Genomic DNA, 15,224 nt, shown 5'->3' with positions numbered 1-15,224 from the left:
TACAGAGTGCAGTTATGTGTCCTATAAGGAGCATTGGTGGCAAATATGATGTCAGAATGGTAAAGAACATCTAGCCGCTCGAGAGCACCCTGACCTGCCGATCTATAACTAAATCTCCGTAATCACACGTCTGTCTACTTAGCTCCCTATCTAACGCTAGTCAACAGAGTTTACTGACGACCTAGATTAATATCAATCCTTGATTCAATTCGAACTCACTCTTCTGTCCACTCGCTTTATCCTTTTTGTTTACGACAAATGTGGTCCTTGTCTCCTGTTTATAATGCTTCAGATGGTCTTCATAAGCCTGTAGTCCAGTAAATGACTGAAGACCAGAAGTGGTATTTACCATCATTGTAGTGATTGAGAATTCCTGAGGCAACTCTAGCTATGTCGGCCATGAGAAGGTTAATGTCCATTATGAACCGGGTTCGAGCCCTGAATGCTGATTGGCTGACAGCCGTGGTATATCAGACCATGTATTTGTACTCCTCTAATTACGTTGGTAACCAGTTTATAATAGCAATATGGCAATTCAGGGTTTTGTGATATATGGCCAATATACCACGGCTAAAAGCTGTATCCAGGCACTCTGCATTGCATCGTGCCTAAGAACAGCCCTTAGCCGTGGTATATTGGCCATATACCACACCCCCTCATGGCTTATTACTTCATTATAAACTGGTTGGTTTGAGCCCTGCATGCTGATTGGCTGACAGCCTTGGAATATCAGACCGTATACCATGGGTATGACAAAACATGTTTTCACTGCTCGAATTACGTTGATAACCAGTTTATAATAGCAATAAGGCACCTCGGGGGTTTGTGGTATGTGGCCAATATACCACGGCTAAGGGCTATGTCGAGACACGACGCGATGCATCATGCATAAGAGCAGCCGTGATATATTGGCCATATACCACAAACCCCTCTTGTTTTAGTGCTTAATTCTAGTATTCCAATTCCTAATTCTGTGGATAAGGTCCACATGCAGTAACTTCTCTTTAACAGCAGGTGGAAGCACTATCCCTATACTGCGATAACTGCTTGTCACTAGTTACCACTGCTACAAAGTCACATTTAGCTGTATCGTAAACATCAATTGGCTTTTTGGTCTTAATTAAGGTTACGGTTAGGCATACGGTTAACAGTGTGTTTAAAATTAAGTTTAAGGGTTAGGTTAGGTTTAGGTTTAAAATCAAATTTTTAAGAAGATAAATTGTAGAAACTGGCGGGGTTTAGCCAAAATGAAGACTTTGTGGCTATGGTAACCACTAACCTACCGCGTTAAACCACGTCACTTCCGCTCTGACTCTCCCAGCAGGAAGATGGCGGCTACTTCGAAAGAACACCGACTGTCCCAACATGTCTACGCTACTCTACAGGTAAATACTCAAGTTAACATACGGCAATCACTTCTGCTATAATTGAAAAATTAACCGTTATACTGTTAGCCAAACCGTAGCAAAGTTGAATGGCATTTTTCCTCGTGAAGGACAATGATGACCAGCTAGCTAGTTAACTGCCCAACGTTAACTAATGGCTCTAAACAAATGCCAACGTTTGTAACAAGCCAATGATACGACCGTGTAGAGGTAAAACCTAGCGTTAGTAGTGTAAGGTAGCTAACAAGCTACTTCGCAATGGTTTTGTCATGTGAGTGAGGTAGATTGTCTCTCGCTCTCTCTCTCTATATATATATATATATATATATATGTGTGTGTGTGTGTGTGTGTGTGTGTGTGTGTGTGTGTGTACACCACAGGCCCTGTCGTGTTCCCTGGTGGAAGGTCTATATCTGCGCGAGGCTGACAGTATGCAGGAACTACTGTGTACTCCATCGCAACACCGCACAGACATACTGGCATGGATCTGTAGCAGGTAACACACTCAGTACTGCACTGATACTGGCATGGATCTGTAGCAGGTAACACACTCAGTACTGCACTGATACTGGCATGGATCTGTAGCAGGTAACACACTCAGTACTGCACTGATACTGGCATGGATCTGTAGCAGGTAACACACTCAGTACTGCACTGATACTGGCATGGATCTTTAGCAGGTAACACACTCAGTACTGTGCGAGTGGACGCCGGCGGGGTGCGAGTGGACGCCGGCGGGTGCAGGGGGGGGGGGGGCAACGGCGGGGGGGAGTGGACGCCGGCGGGGGGGGTGGACGCCGGCACCAAACTGATATACTTTCTCCCGGTGGACCAAGTGAGTGTTTGAAGTGGGCTGATCTCTCTGTCTCTCTCTCTCTGCAGCATCTGTCCATCTCTCGGTAAGAAACTGCCCTCACTCAGATCTAAAGACCCAATCTCCCTCAGCCAAGGTAAATATACATGCCTGGGTAAATTCCTATTGATTTCCAGCTAATGTTGAAATGTCAGAAGGCGTTAGTGGACCGTGTGAGAAAGTGTGTCCTGTCCATCATGGCCACCAGATGGTGTGCAGCACAATAAGGAGATGTTCACGGTCAACTTCACTGCTTCTGCTTACATACCGGTAAACATCAATATTTATTGTAACCTAATCTGTCTCTCTCTCACCTAGAGCTGGCAGTGTTTGGCCAGGAGATGATGCTGTGTAGAACAGACGACCTGGACCTGATCACGGTATGAAGGGAGGGAGGGAGGGAGGGAGGGAGGGAGGGAAAGAAAGGAGAGAGGGATGTAAATTTTAAATTGTGTTGCTTTACTTTGAATGTTATTTTGAGGCCAACAGCAATGTTTCCATCTTGCGGTTCATGTGCGGCAGGGTAGCCTAGTGGTTAGAGCGTTGTGCTAGTAACCAGCAGGTAGCCTAGTGGTTAGACAGGTATCCTAGTGGTTAGAGCGTTGTGCTAGTAACCAGCAGGGTAGCCTAGTGGTTAGAGCGTTCCCCTGAACAAGGCAGTTAACCCACTGTTCCCCTGAACAAGGCAGTTAACCCACTGTTCCCCTGAACAAGGCAGAACGTTTGTTCTTAACTGACTTGCCTAGTTAAATAAAGGTGTGTATAACGTTCAGCGGTATATTATCCTGCTATATATTGTAACCGGCTGTATGCCTCCTCAGGGCCGGGCCTGCCCCCTGCGCCAGCTGTGGTTCCTGGAGCAGCTGCTTACTTTAGTGCCTGACTCCGTGGACAGCAGTGAGGACAGCAGGGCCGGAGGAGAGGGTCTACTGAAGGAACTCTTCTGTCCTGAAGCTCTGCCTCACCTGACACATGCTCTCACCCCTACTCTCACCCCCTGGCCCTCTGATATCAGGTACACTCTCACCCCCTGGCCCTCTGACATCAGGTACACTCTCACCCCCTGGCCCTCTGACATCAGGTACACTCTCACCCCCTGGCCCTCTGACATCACCCCCTGGCCCTCTGATATCAGGTACACTCTCACCCCTACTCTCACCCCTACTCTCACCCCTGGCCCTCTGATATCAGGTACACTCTCACCCCCTGGCCCTCTGATATCAGGTACACTCTCACCCCTGGCCCTCTGACATCACCCCTGGCCCTCTGACATCAACCCCACACCAACCCCTGGCCCTCTGAGATCAACCCCTGGTCCTCTGACATCACCCCCTGGTCCTCTGACATCACCCCCTGGTCCTCTGACATCACCCCCTGGTCCTCTGACATCACCCCCTGGTCCTCTGACATCACCCCCTGGTCCTCTGACATCACCCCCTGGTCCTCTGACATCACCCCCTGGCCCTCTGACATCACCCCCTGGCCCTCTGACATCACCCCCACCCCTGGTCCTCTGACATCACCCCCACACCAACCCCTGGCCCTCTGACATCACCCCCACACCAACCCCTGGCCCTCTGACATCACCCCCACACCAACCCCTGGCCCTCTGACATCACCCCCACACCAACCCCTGGCCCTCCGACATCACCCCCACACCAACCCCCTGGCCCTCTGACATCACCCCTGGCCCTCTGACATCACCCCCACCCCTGGTCCTCTGACATCACCCCCACACCAACCCCTGGCCCTCTGACATCACCCCCTGGCCCTCTGACATCACCCCCTGGCCCACTAACATCAGGTACACACTCAACCCCTGGCCCTCTGACATCACCCCCACACCAACCCCCTGGCCCACTAACATCAGGTACTCAACCCTGGCCCCTTGGACATGTTTTAGTTTCCGGCCCAGTACTAACTCACCTGACCTCTCTCCAGGGGTGCCAGGAAGGGTCAGAGGTCACTACCCAGCAGGCCGAGGGGCGAGGAGGTTGCTGGTGTCACAGCCCTGCTGGAGTCCACTCACGCCGCCCTGGAACAGCTGCATGACCAGGTGAGGGGGGGTCTGATGTAATCCAGGGGAGAAGTTGTAATGACATACGGTCACCTCCCAAATTATTGGCCCCCTTGATAAGGATGAGAAGAAATGTACCTGACGGGGATAGGTGTCTAAATTGGCACCTGTTTTTAATGTTCTGTCTCCCCTTGTAATGATAACAGTACTGAGTTTAATGCTCTGTATCCCCTTGTAATGATAACAGTACTGAGTTTAATGCTCTGTCTCCCCTCCCCTTGTAATGATAACAGTACTGAGTCTAATGCTCTGTCTCCCCTTGTAATGATAACAGTACTGAGTTTAATGCTCTGTCTCCCCTCCCCTTGTAATGATAACAGTACTGAGTTTAATGCTCTGTCTCCCCTCCCCTTGTAATGATAACAGTACTGAGTCTAATGCTCTGTCTCCCCTTGTAATGATAACAGTACTGAGTATAATGCTCTGTCTCCCCTTGTAATGATAACAGTACTGAGTATAATGCTCTGTCTCCCCTCCCCTTGTAATGATAACAGTACTGAGTCTAATGCTCTGTCTCCCCTCCCCTTGTAATGATAACAGTACTGAGTCTAATGCTCTGTCTCCCCTTGTAATGATAACAGTACTGAGTATAATGCTCTGTCTCCCCTTGTAATGATAACAGTACTGAGTCTAATGCTCTGTCTCCCCTTGTAATGATAACAGTACTGAGTTTAATGCTCTGTCTCCCCTCCCCTTGTAATGATAACAGTACTGAGTTTAATGCTCTGTCTCCCCTTGTAATGATAACAGTACTGAGTTTAATGCTCTGTCTCCCCTTGTAATGATAACAGTACTGAGTTTAATGCTCTGTCTCCCCTTGTAATGATAACAGTACTGAGTCTAATGCTCTGTCTCCCCTTGTAATGATAACAGTACTGAGTCTAATGCTCTGTCTCCCCTCCCCTTGTAATGATAACAGTACTGAGTTTAATGCTCTGTCTCCCCTCCCCTTGTAATGATAACAGTACTGAGTTTAATGCTCTGTCTCCCCTTGTAATGATAACAGTACTGAGTTTAATGCTCTGTCTCCCCTTGTAATGATAACAGTACTGAGTTTAATGCTCTGACTCCCCTTGTAATGATAACAGTACTGAGTCTAATGCTCTGTCTCCCCTTGTAATGATAACAGTACTGAGTCTAATGCTCTGTCTCCCCTTGTAATGATAACTACTGAGTCTAATGCTCTGTCTCCCCTCCCCTTGTAATGATAACAGTACTGAGTTTAATGCTTTGTCTCCCCTCCCCTTGTAATGATAACAGTACTGAGTTTAATGCTCTGTCTCCCCTTGTAATGATAACAGTACTGAGTTTAATGCTCTGTCTCCCCTCCCCTTGTAATGATAACAGTACTGAGTCTAATGCTCTGTCTCCCCTTGTAATGATAACAGTACTGAGTTTAATGCTCTGTCTCCCTCCCTTGTAATGATAACAGTACTGAGTTTAATGCTTTGTCTCCCCTTGTAATGATAACAGTACTGAGTTTAATGCTCTGTCTCCCCTCCTTGTAATGATAACAGTACTGAGTTTAATGCTCTGTCTCCCTCCCCTTGTAATGATAACAGTACTGAGTTTAATGCTCTGTCTCCCCTTGTAATGATAACAGTACTGAGTCTAATGCTCTGTCTCCCCTCCTTGTAATAATAACAGTACTGAGTTTAATGCTCTGTCTCCCCTCCCCTTGTAATGATAACAGTACTGAGTTTAATGCTCTGTCTCCCCTTGTAATGATAACAGTACTGAGTTTAATGCTCTGTCTCCCCTCCTTGTAATGATAACAGTACTGAGTTTAATGCTCTGTCTCCCTTGTAATGATAACAGTACTGAGTTTAATGCTCTGTCTCCCCTTGTAATGATAACAGTACTGAGTTTAATGCTCTGTCTCCCCTTGTAATGATAACAGTACTGAGTTTAATGCTCTGTCTCCCCTTGTAATGATAACAGTACTGAGTCTAATGCTCTGTCTCCCCTTGTAATGATAACAGTACTGAGTCTAATGCTCTGTCTCCCCTCCCCTTGTAATGATAACAGTACTGAGTTTAATGCTTTGTCTCCCCTCCCCTTGTAATGATAACAGTACTGAGTTTAATGCTCTGTCTCCCCTTGTAATGATAACAGTACTGAGTTTAATGCTCTGTCTCCCCTCCCCTTGTAATGATAACAGTACTGAGTCTAATGCTCTGTCTCCCCTTGTAATGATAACAGTACTGAGTTTAATGCTCTGTCTCCCCTCCCCTTGTAATGATAACAGTACTGAGTTTAATGCTTTGTCTCCCCTTGTAATGATAACAGTACTGAGTTTAATGCTCTGTCTCCCCTCCCCTTGTAATGATAACAGTACTGAGTTTAATGCTCTGTCTCCCCTCCCCTTGTAATGATAACAGTACTGAGTTTAATGCTCTGTCTCCCCTCCCCTTGTAATGATAACAGTACTGAGTTTAATGCTCTGTCTCCCCTTGTAATGATAACAGTACTGAGTCTAATGCTCTGTCTCCCCTCCCCTTGTAATGATAACAGTACTGAGTTTAATGCTCTGTCTCCCCTCCCCTTGTAATGATAACAGTACTGAGTTTAATGCTCTGTCTCCCCTTGTAATGATAACAGTACTGAGTTTAATGCTCTGTCTCCCCTCCCCTTGTAATGATAACAGTACTGAGTTTAATGCTCTGTCTCCCCTTGTAATGATAACAGTACTGAGTTTAATGCTCTGTCTCCCCTTGTAATGATAACAGTACTGAGTTTAATGCTCTGTCTCCCCTTGTAATGATAACAGTACTGAGTTTAATGCTCTGTCTCCCCTTGTAATGATAACAGTACTGAGTTTAATGCTCTGTCTCCCCTCCCCTTGTAATGATAACAGTACTGAGTTTAATGCTCTGTCTCCCCTTGTAATGATAACAGTACTGAGTTTAATGCTCTGTCTCCCCTTGTAATGATAACAGTACTGAGTCTAATGCTCTGTCTCCCCTCCCCTTGTAATGATAACAGTACTGAGTCTAATGCTCTGTCTCCCCTTGTAATGATAACAGTACTGAGTCTAATGCTCTGTCTCCCCTTGTAATGATAACAGTACAGAGTCTAATGCTCTGTCTCCCCTCCCCTTGTAATGATAACAGTACTGAGTCTAATGCTCTGTCTCCCCTCCCCTTGTAATGATAACAGTACTGAGTTTAATGCTCTGTCTCCCCTTGTAATGATAACAGTACTGAGTCTAATGCTCTGTCTCCCCTCCCCTTGTAATGATAACAGTACTGAGTTTAATGCTCTGTCTCCCCTCCCCTTGTAATGATAACAGTACTGAGTTTAATGCTCTGTCTCCCCTTGTAATGATAACAGTACTGAGTTTAATGCTCTGTCTCCCCTCCCCTTGTAATGATAACAGTACTGAGTTTAATGCTCTGTCTCCCCTTGTAATGATAACAGTACTGAGTTTAATGCTCTGTCTCCCCTTGTAATGATAACAGTACTGAGTTTAATGCTCTGTCTCCCCTTGTAATGATAACAGTACTGAGTCTAATGCTCTGTCTCCCCTTGTAATGATAACAGTACTGAGTCTAATGCTCTGTCTCCCCTTGTAATGATAACTACTGAGTCTAATGCTCTGTCTCCCCTCCCCTTGTAATGATAACAGTACTGAGTTTAATGCTTTGTCTCCCCTCCCCTTGTAATGATAACAGTACTGAGTTTAATGCTCTGTCTCCCCTTGTAATGATAACAGTACTGAGTTTAATGCTCTGTCTCCCCTCCCCTTGTAATGATAACAGTACTGAGTCTAATGCTCTGTCTCCCCTTGTAATGATAACAGTACTGAGTTTAATGCTCTGTCTCCCCTCCCCTTGTAATGATAACAGTACTGAGTTTAATGCTTTGTCTCCCCTTGTAATGATAACAGTACTGAGTTTAATGCTCTGTCTCCCTCCCCTTGTAATGATAACAGTACTGAGTTTAATGCTCTGTCTCCCCTCCTTGTAATGATAACAGTACTGAGTTTAATGCTCTGTCTCCCCTTGTAATGATAACAGTACTGAGTCTAATGCTCTGTCTCCCCTCCCCTTGTAATGATAACAGTACTGAGTTTAATGCTCTGTCTCCCCTCCTTGTAATGATAACAGTACTGAGTTTAATGCTCTGTCTCCCCTTGTAATGATAACAGTACTGAGTTTAATGCTCTGTCTCCCTCCTTGTAATGATAACAGTACTGAGTTTAATGCTCTGTCTCCCCTTGTAATGATAACAGTACTGAGTTTAATGCTCTGTCTCCTTGTAATGATAACAGTACTGAGTTTAATGCTCTGTCTCCCCTTGTAATGATAACAGTACTGAGTTTAATGCTCTGTCTCCTTGTAATGATAACAGTACTGAGTCTAATGCTCTGTCTCCCCTTGTAATGATAACAGTACTGAGTCTAATGCTCTGTCTCCCCTTGTAATGATAACAGTACTGAGTCTAATGCTCTGTCTCCCCTCCCCTTGTAATGATAACAGTACTGAGTTTAATGCTTTGTCTCCCCTTGTAATGATAACAGTACTGAGTTTAATGCTCTGTCTCCCCTTGTAATGATAACAGTACTGAGTTTAATGCTCTGTCTCCCCTCCCTTGTAATGATAACAGTACTGAGTCTAATGCTCTGTCTCCCCTTGTAATGATAACAGTACTGAGTTTAATGCTCTGTCTCCCCTCCTTGTAATGATAACAGTACTGAGTTTAATGCTTTGTCTCCCCTTGTAATGATAACAGTACTGAGTTTAATGCTCTGTCTCCCCTCCCCTTGTAATGATAACAGTACTGAGTTTAATGCTCTGTCTCCCCTCCCCTTGTAATGATAACAGTACTGAGTTTAATGCTCTGTCTCCCCTCCCCTTGTAATGATAACAGTACTGAGTTTAATGCTCTGTCTCCCCTTGTAATGATAACAGTACTGAGTCTAATGCTCTGTCTCCCCTCCCCTTGTAATGATAACAGTACTGAGTTTAATGCTCTGTCTCCCCTCCCCTTGTAATGATAACAGTACTGAGTTTAATGCTCTGTCTCCCCTTGTAATGATAACAGTACTGAGTTTAATGCTCTGTCTCCCCTCCCCTTGTAATGATAACAGTACTGAGTTTAATGCTCTGTCTCCCCTTGTAATGATAACAGTACTGAGTTTAATGCTCTGTCTCCCCTTGTAATGATAACAGTACTGAGTTTAATGCTCTGTCTCCCCTTGTAATGATAACAGTACTGAGTTTAATGCTCTGTCTCCCCTTGTAATGATAACAGTACTGAGTTTAATGCTCTGTCTCCCCTCCTTGTAATGATAACAGTACTGAGTTTAATGCTCTGTCTCCCCTTGTAATGATAACAGTACTGAGTTTAATGCTCTGTCTCCCCTTGTAATGATAACAGTACTGAGTCTAATGCTCTGTCTCCCCTCCCCTTGTAATGATAACAGTACTGAGTCTAATGCTCTGTCTCCTTGTAATGATAACAGTACTGAGTCTAATGCTCTGTCTCCTTGTAATGATAACAGTACAGAGTCTAATGCTCTGTCTCCCTCCCCCTTGTAATGATAACAGTACTGAGTCTAATGCTCTGTCTCCCCTCCTTGTAATGATAACAGTACTGAGTTTAATGCTCTGTCTCCCCTTGTAATGATAACAGTACTGAGTCTAATGCTCTGTCTCCCCTCCCCTTGTAATGATAACAGTACTGAGTTTAATGCTCTGTCTCCCCTCCCCTTGTAATGATAACAGTACTGAGTTTAATGCTCTGTCTCCCCTTGTAATGATAACAGTACTGAGTCTAATGCTCTGTCTCCCCTCCCCTTGTAATGATAACAGTACTGAGTCTAATGCTCTGTCTCCCCTTGTAATGATAACAGTACTGAGTCTAATGCTCTGTCTCCCCTTGTAATGATAACAGTACTGAGTCTAATGCTCTGTCTCCCCCCCTTGTAATGATAACAGTACTGAGTTTAATGCTCTGTCTCCCCTCCCCTTGTAATGATAACAGTACTGAGTTTAATGCTCTGTCTCCCCTTGTAATGATAACAGTACTGAGTCTAATGCTCTGTCTCCCCTCCCCTTGTAATGATAACAGTACTGAGTCTAATGCTCTGTCTCCCCTTGTAATGATAACAGTACTGAGTTTAATGCTCTGTCTCCCCTCCCCTTGTAATGATAACAGTACTGAGTCTAATGCTCTGTCTCCCCTCCCCTTGTAATGATAACAGTACTGAGTTTAATGCTCTGTCTCCCCTCCCCTTGTAATGATAACAGTACTGAGTCTAATGCTCTGTCTCCCCTTGTAATGATAACAGTACTGAGTTTAATGCTCTGTCTCCCCTCCCCTTGTAATGATAACAGTACTGAGTTTAATGCTCTGTCTCCCCTTGTAATGATAACAGTACTGAGTTTAATGCTCTGTCTCCCCTCCCCTTGTAATGATAACAGTACTGAGTCTAATGCTCTGTCTCCCCTTGTAATGATAACAGTACTGAGTCTAATGCTCTGTCTCCCCTTGTAATGATAACAGTACTGAGTCTAATGCTCTGTCTCCCCTTGTAATGATAACAGTACTGAGTTTAATGCTCTGTCTCCCCTCCCCTTGTAATGATAACAGTACTGAGTTTAATGCTTTGTCTCCCCTTGTAATGATAACAGTACTGAGTTTAATGCTCTGTCTCCCTCCCTTGTAATGATAACAGTACTGAGTTTAATGCTCTGTCTCCCCTTGTAATGATAACAGTACTGAGTCTAATGCTCTGTCTCCCCTTGTAATGATAACAGTACTGAGTCTAATGCTCTGTCTCCCCTCCCCTTGTAATGATAACAGTACTGAGTTTAATGCTCTGTCTCCCCTCCCCTTGTAATGATAACAGTACTGAGTTTAATGCTCTGTCTCCCCTTGTAATGATAACAGTACTGAGTTTAATGCTCTGTCTCCCCTCCCCTTGTAATGATAACAGTACTGAGTTTAATGCTTTGTCTCCCTTGTAATGATAACAGTACTGAGTTTAATGCTCTGTCTCCCTCCCCTTGTAATGATAACAGTACTGAGTTTAATGCTCTGTCTCCCCTTGTAATGATAACAGTACTGAGTTTAATGCTCTGTCTCCCCTTGTAATGATAACAGTACTGAGTTTAATGCTCTGTCTCCCCTCCCCTTGTAATGATAACAGTACTGAGTCTAATGCTCTGTCTCCCCTTGTAATGATAACAGTACTGAGTTTAATGCTCTGTCTCCCCTCCCCTTGTAATGATAACAGTACTGAGTTTAATGCTCTGTCTCCCCTTGTAATGATAACAGTACTGAGTTTAATGCTCTGTCTCCCCTCCCCTTGTAATGATAACAGTACTGAGTCTAATGCTCTGTCTCCCCTTGTAATGATAACAGTACTGAGTCTAATGCTCTGTCTCCCCTTGTAATGATAACAGTACTGAGTCTAATGCTCTGTCTCCCCTTGTAATGATAACAGTACTGAGTTTAATGCTCTGTCTCCCCTCCCCTTGTAATGATAACAGTACTGAGTTTAATGCTTTGTCTCCCTTGTAATGATAACAGTACTGAGTTTAATGCTCTGTCTCCTCCCCTTGTAATGATAACAGTACTGAGTTTAATGCTCTGTCTCCCCTCCCTTGTAATGATAACAGTACTGAGTTTAATGCTCTGTCTCCCTTGTAATGATAACAGTACTGAGTCTAATGCTCTGTCTCCCCTTGTAATGATAACAGTACTGAGTCTAATGCTCTGTCTCCCCCCCTTGTAATGATAACAGTACTGAGTTTAATGCTCTGTCTCCCTCCCCTTGTAATGATAACAGTACTGAGTTTAATGCTCTGTCTCCCCTTGTAATGATAACAGTACTGAGTTTAATGCTCTGTCTCCCCTTGTAATGATAACAGTACTGAGTTTAATGCTCTGTCTCCTCCTTGTAATGATAACAGTACTGAGTCTAATGCTCTGTCTCCCCTTGTAATGATAACAGTACTGAGTTTAATGCTCTGTCTCCTCCCCTTGTAATGATAACAGTACTGAGTTTAATGCTTTGTCTCCCCTTGTAATGATAACAGTACTGAGTTTAATGCTCTGTCTCCCCCCTTGTAATGATAACAGTACTGAGTTTAATGCTCTGTCTCCCTCCCCTTGTAATGATAACAGTACTGAGTTTAATGCTCTGTCTCCCCTCCCCTTGTAATGATAACAGTACTGAGTTTAATGCTCTGTCTCCCCTTGTAATGATAACAGTACTGAGTCTAATGCTCTGTCTCCCCTCCCTTGTAATGATAACAGTACTGAGTTTAATGCTCTGTCTCCCCTCCTTGTAATGATAACAGTACTGAGTTTAATGCTCTGTCTCCCTTGTAATGATAACAGTACTGAGTTTAATGCTCTGTCTCCCCTCCCCTTGTAATGATAACAGTACTGAGTTTAATGCTCTGTCTCCCCTTGTAATGATAACAGTACTGAGTTTAATGCTCTGTCTCCCCTTGTAATGATAACAGTACTGAGTTTAATGCTCTGTCTCCCCTTGTAATGATAACAGTACTGAGTTTAATGCTCTGTCTCCCTTGTAATGATAACAGTACTGAGTTTAATGCTCTGTCTCCCCCCTTGTAATGATAACAGTACTGAGTTTAATGCTCTGTCTCCCCTTGTAATGATAACAGTACTGAGTTTAATGCTCTGTCTCCCCTTGTAATGATAACAGTACTGAGTCTAATGCTCTGTCTCCCCTCCTTGTAATGATAACAGTACTGAGTCTAATGCTCTGTCTCCCTTGTAATGATAACAGTACTGAGTCTAATGCTCTGTCTCCCTTGTAATGATAACAGTACAGAGTCTAATGCTCTGTCTCCCCTCCTTGTAATGATAACAGTACTGAGTCTAATGCTCTGTCTCCCCTTGTAATGATAACAGTACTGAGTTTAATGCTCTGTCTCCCCTTGTAATGATAACAGTACTGAGTCTAATGCTCTGTCTCCCCTCCCCTTGTAATGATAACAGTACTGAGTTTAATGCTCTGTCTCCCCTCCCCTTGTAATGATAACAGTACTGAGTTTAATGCTCTGTCTCCCCTTGTAATGATAACAGTACTGAGTCTAATGCTCTGTCTCCTCCCCTTGTAATGATAACAGTACTGAGTCTAATGCTCTGTCTCCCCTTGTAATGATAACAGTACTGAGTCTAATGCTCTGTCTCCCCTCCCCTTGTAATGATAACAGTACTGAGTCTAATGCTCTGTCTCCCCTCCCCTTGTAATGATAACAGTACTGAGTTTAATGCTCTGTCTCCCCTCCCCTTGTAATGATAACAGTACTGAGTTTAATGCTCTGTCTCCCCTTGTAATGATAACAGTACTGAGTCTAATGCTCTGTCTCCCTCCCCTTGTAATGATAACAGTACTGAGTCTAATGCTCTGTCTCCCCTTGTAATGATAACAGTACTGAGTTTAATGCTCTGTCTCCCCTCCCCTTGTAATGATAACAGTACTGAGTCTAATGCTCTGTCTCCTCCTTGTAATGATAACAGTACTGAGTTTAATGCTCTGTCTCCCTCCTTGTAATGATAACAGTACTGAGTCTAATGCTCTGTCTCCTTGTAATGATAACAGTACTGAGTTTAATGCTCTGTCTCCCTCCCTTGTAATGATAACAGTACTGAGTTTAATGCTCTGTCTCCCCTTGTAATGATAACAGTACTGAGTTTAATGCTCTGTCTCCCCTCCCCTTGTAATGATAACAGTACTGAGTCTAATGCTCTGTCTCCCCTTGTAATGATAACAGTACTGAGTCTAATGCTCTGTCTCCCCTTGTAATGATAACAGTACTGAGTCTAATGCTCTGTCTCCCCTTGTAATGATAACAGTACTGAGTTTAATGCTCTGTCTCCCCCCTTGTAATGATAACAGTACTGAGTTTAATGCTTTGTCTCCCCTTGTAATGATAACAGTACTGAGTTTAATGCTCTGTCTCCCTCCCCTTGTAATGATAACAGTACTGAGTTTAATGCTCTGTCTCCTTGTAATGATAACAGTACTGAGTCTAATGCTCTGTCTCCTTGTAATGATAACAGTACTGAGTCTAATGCTCTGTCTCCCCTCCCCTTGTAATGATAACAGTACTGAGTTTAATGCTCTGTCTCCCCTCCCCTTGTAATGATAACAGTACTGAGTTTAATGCTCTGTCTCCCCTTGTAATGATAACAGTACTGAGTTTAATGCTCTGTCTCCCTCCTTGTAATGATAACAGTACTGAGTTTAATGCTTTGTCTCCCCTTGTAATGATAACAGTACTGAGTTTAATGCTCTGTCTCCCTCCCCTTGTAATGATAACAGTACTGAGTTTAATGCTCTGTCTCCCCTTGTAATGATAACAGTACTGAGTTTAATGCTCTGTCTCCCCTCCCCTTGTAATGATAACAGTACTGAGTTTAATGCTCTGTCTCCCCTCCCCTTGTAATGATAACAGTACTGAGTCTAATGCTCTGTCTCCCCTTGTAATGATAACAGTACTGAGTTTAATGCTCTGTCTCCCCTCCTTGTAATGATAACAGTACTTTAATGCTCTGTCTCCCTTGTAATGATAACAGTACTGAGTTTAATGCTCTGTCTCCCTCCCCTTGTAATGATAACAGTACTGAGTCTAATGCTCTGTCTCCCCTTGTAATGATAACAGTACTGAGTCTAATGCTCTGTCTCCCTTGTAATGATAACAGTACTGAGTCTAATGCTCTGTCTCCCCTTGTAATGATAACAGTACTGAGTTTAATGCTCTGTCTCCCTCCCCTTGTAATGATAACAGTACTGAGTTTAATGCTTTGTCTCCCCTTGTAATGATAACAGTACTGAGTTTAATGCTCTGTCTCCCCCCTTGTAATGATAACAGTACTGAGTTTAATGCTCTGTCTCCCCTCCCCTTGTAATGATAACAGT

General features: G+C 43.9%; 1 protein-coding gene across 1 annotated transcript in view; it reads left to right on the top strand.

Moving 5' to 3' along the window:
- The first annotated feature begins 1,276 nt into the window (after positions 1 to 1,276).
- haus7 (HAUS augmin-like complex, subunit 7) overlaps positions 1,277 to 15,224 on the top strand; it is a 52,659-nt gene continuing 38,711 nt past the window's right edge. Inside the window, exons 1-6 of the mRNA XM_065005112.1 lie at positions 1,277 to 1,385; positions 1,766 to 1,881; positions 2,268 to 2,335; positions 2,557 to 2,618; positions 3,060 to 3,253; positions 4,180 to 4,294. Of these exons, the coding sequence (XP_064861184.1) occupies positions 1,329 to 1,385; positions 1,766 to 1,881; positions 2,268 to 2,335; positions 2,557 to 2,618; positions 3,060 to 3,253; positions 4,180 to 4,294 (612 nt within the window). The 5' untranslated portion in view covers positions 1,277 to 1,328. The remainder of the gene's footprint in view (positions 1,386 to 1,765; positions 1,882 to 2,267; positions 2,336 to 2,556; positions 2,619 to 3,059; positions 3,254 to 4,179; positions 4,295 to 15,224) is intronic.

The sequence above is a fragment of the Oncorhynchus nerka genome, linkage group LG20 (genome assembly GCF_034236695.1).
Source record: "Oncorhynchus nerka isolate Pitt River linkage group LG20, Oner_Uvic_2.0, whole genome shotgun sequence".
In the NCBI taxonomy this organism is placed as follows: Eukaryota; Metazoa; Chordata; class Actinopteri; order Salmoniformes; family Salmonidae; genus Oncorhynchus; species Oncorhynchus nerka.
Note: the sequence above shows the minus strand (reverse complement) of the source record. Positions and strands in the feature narration are given on the sequence as shown.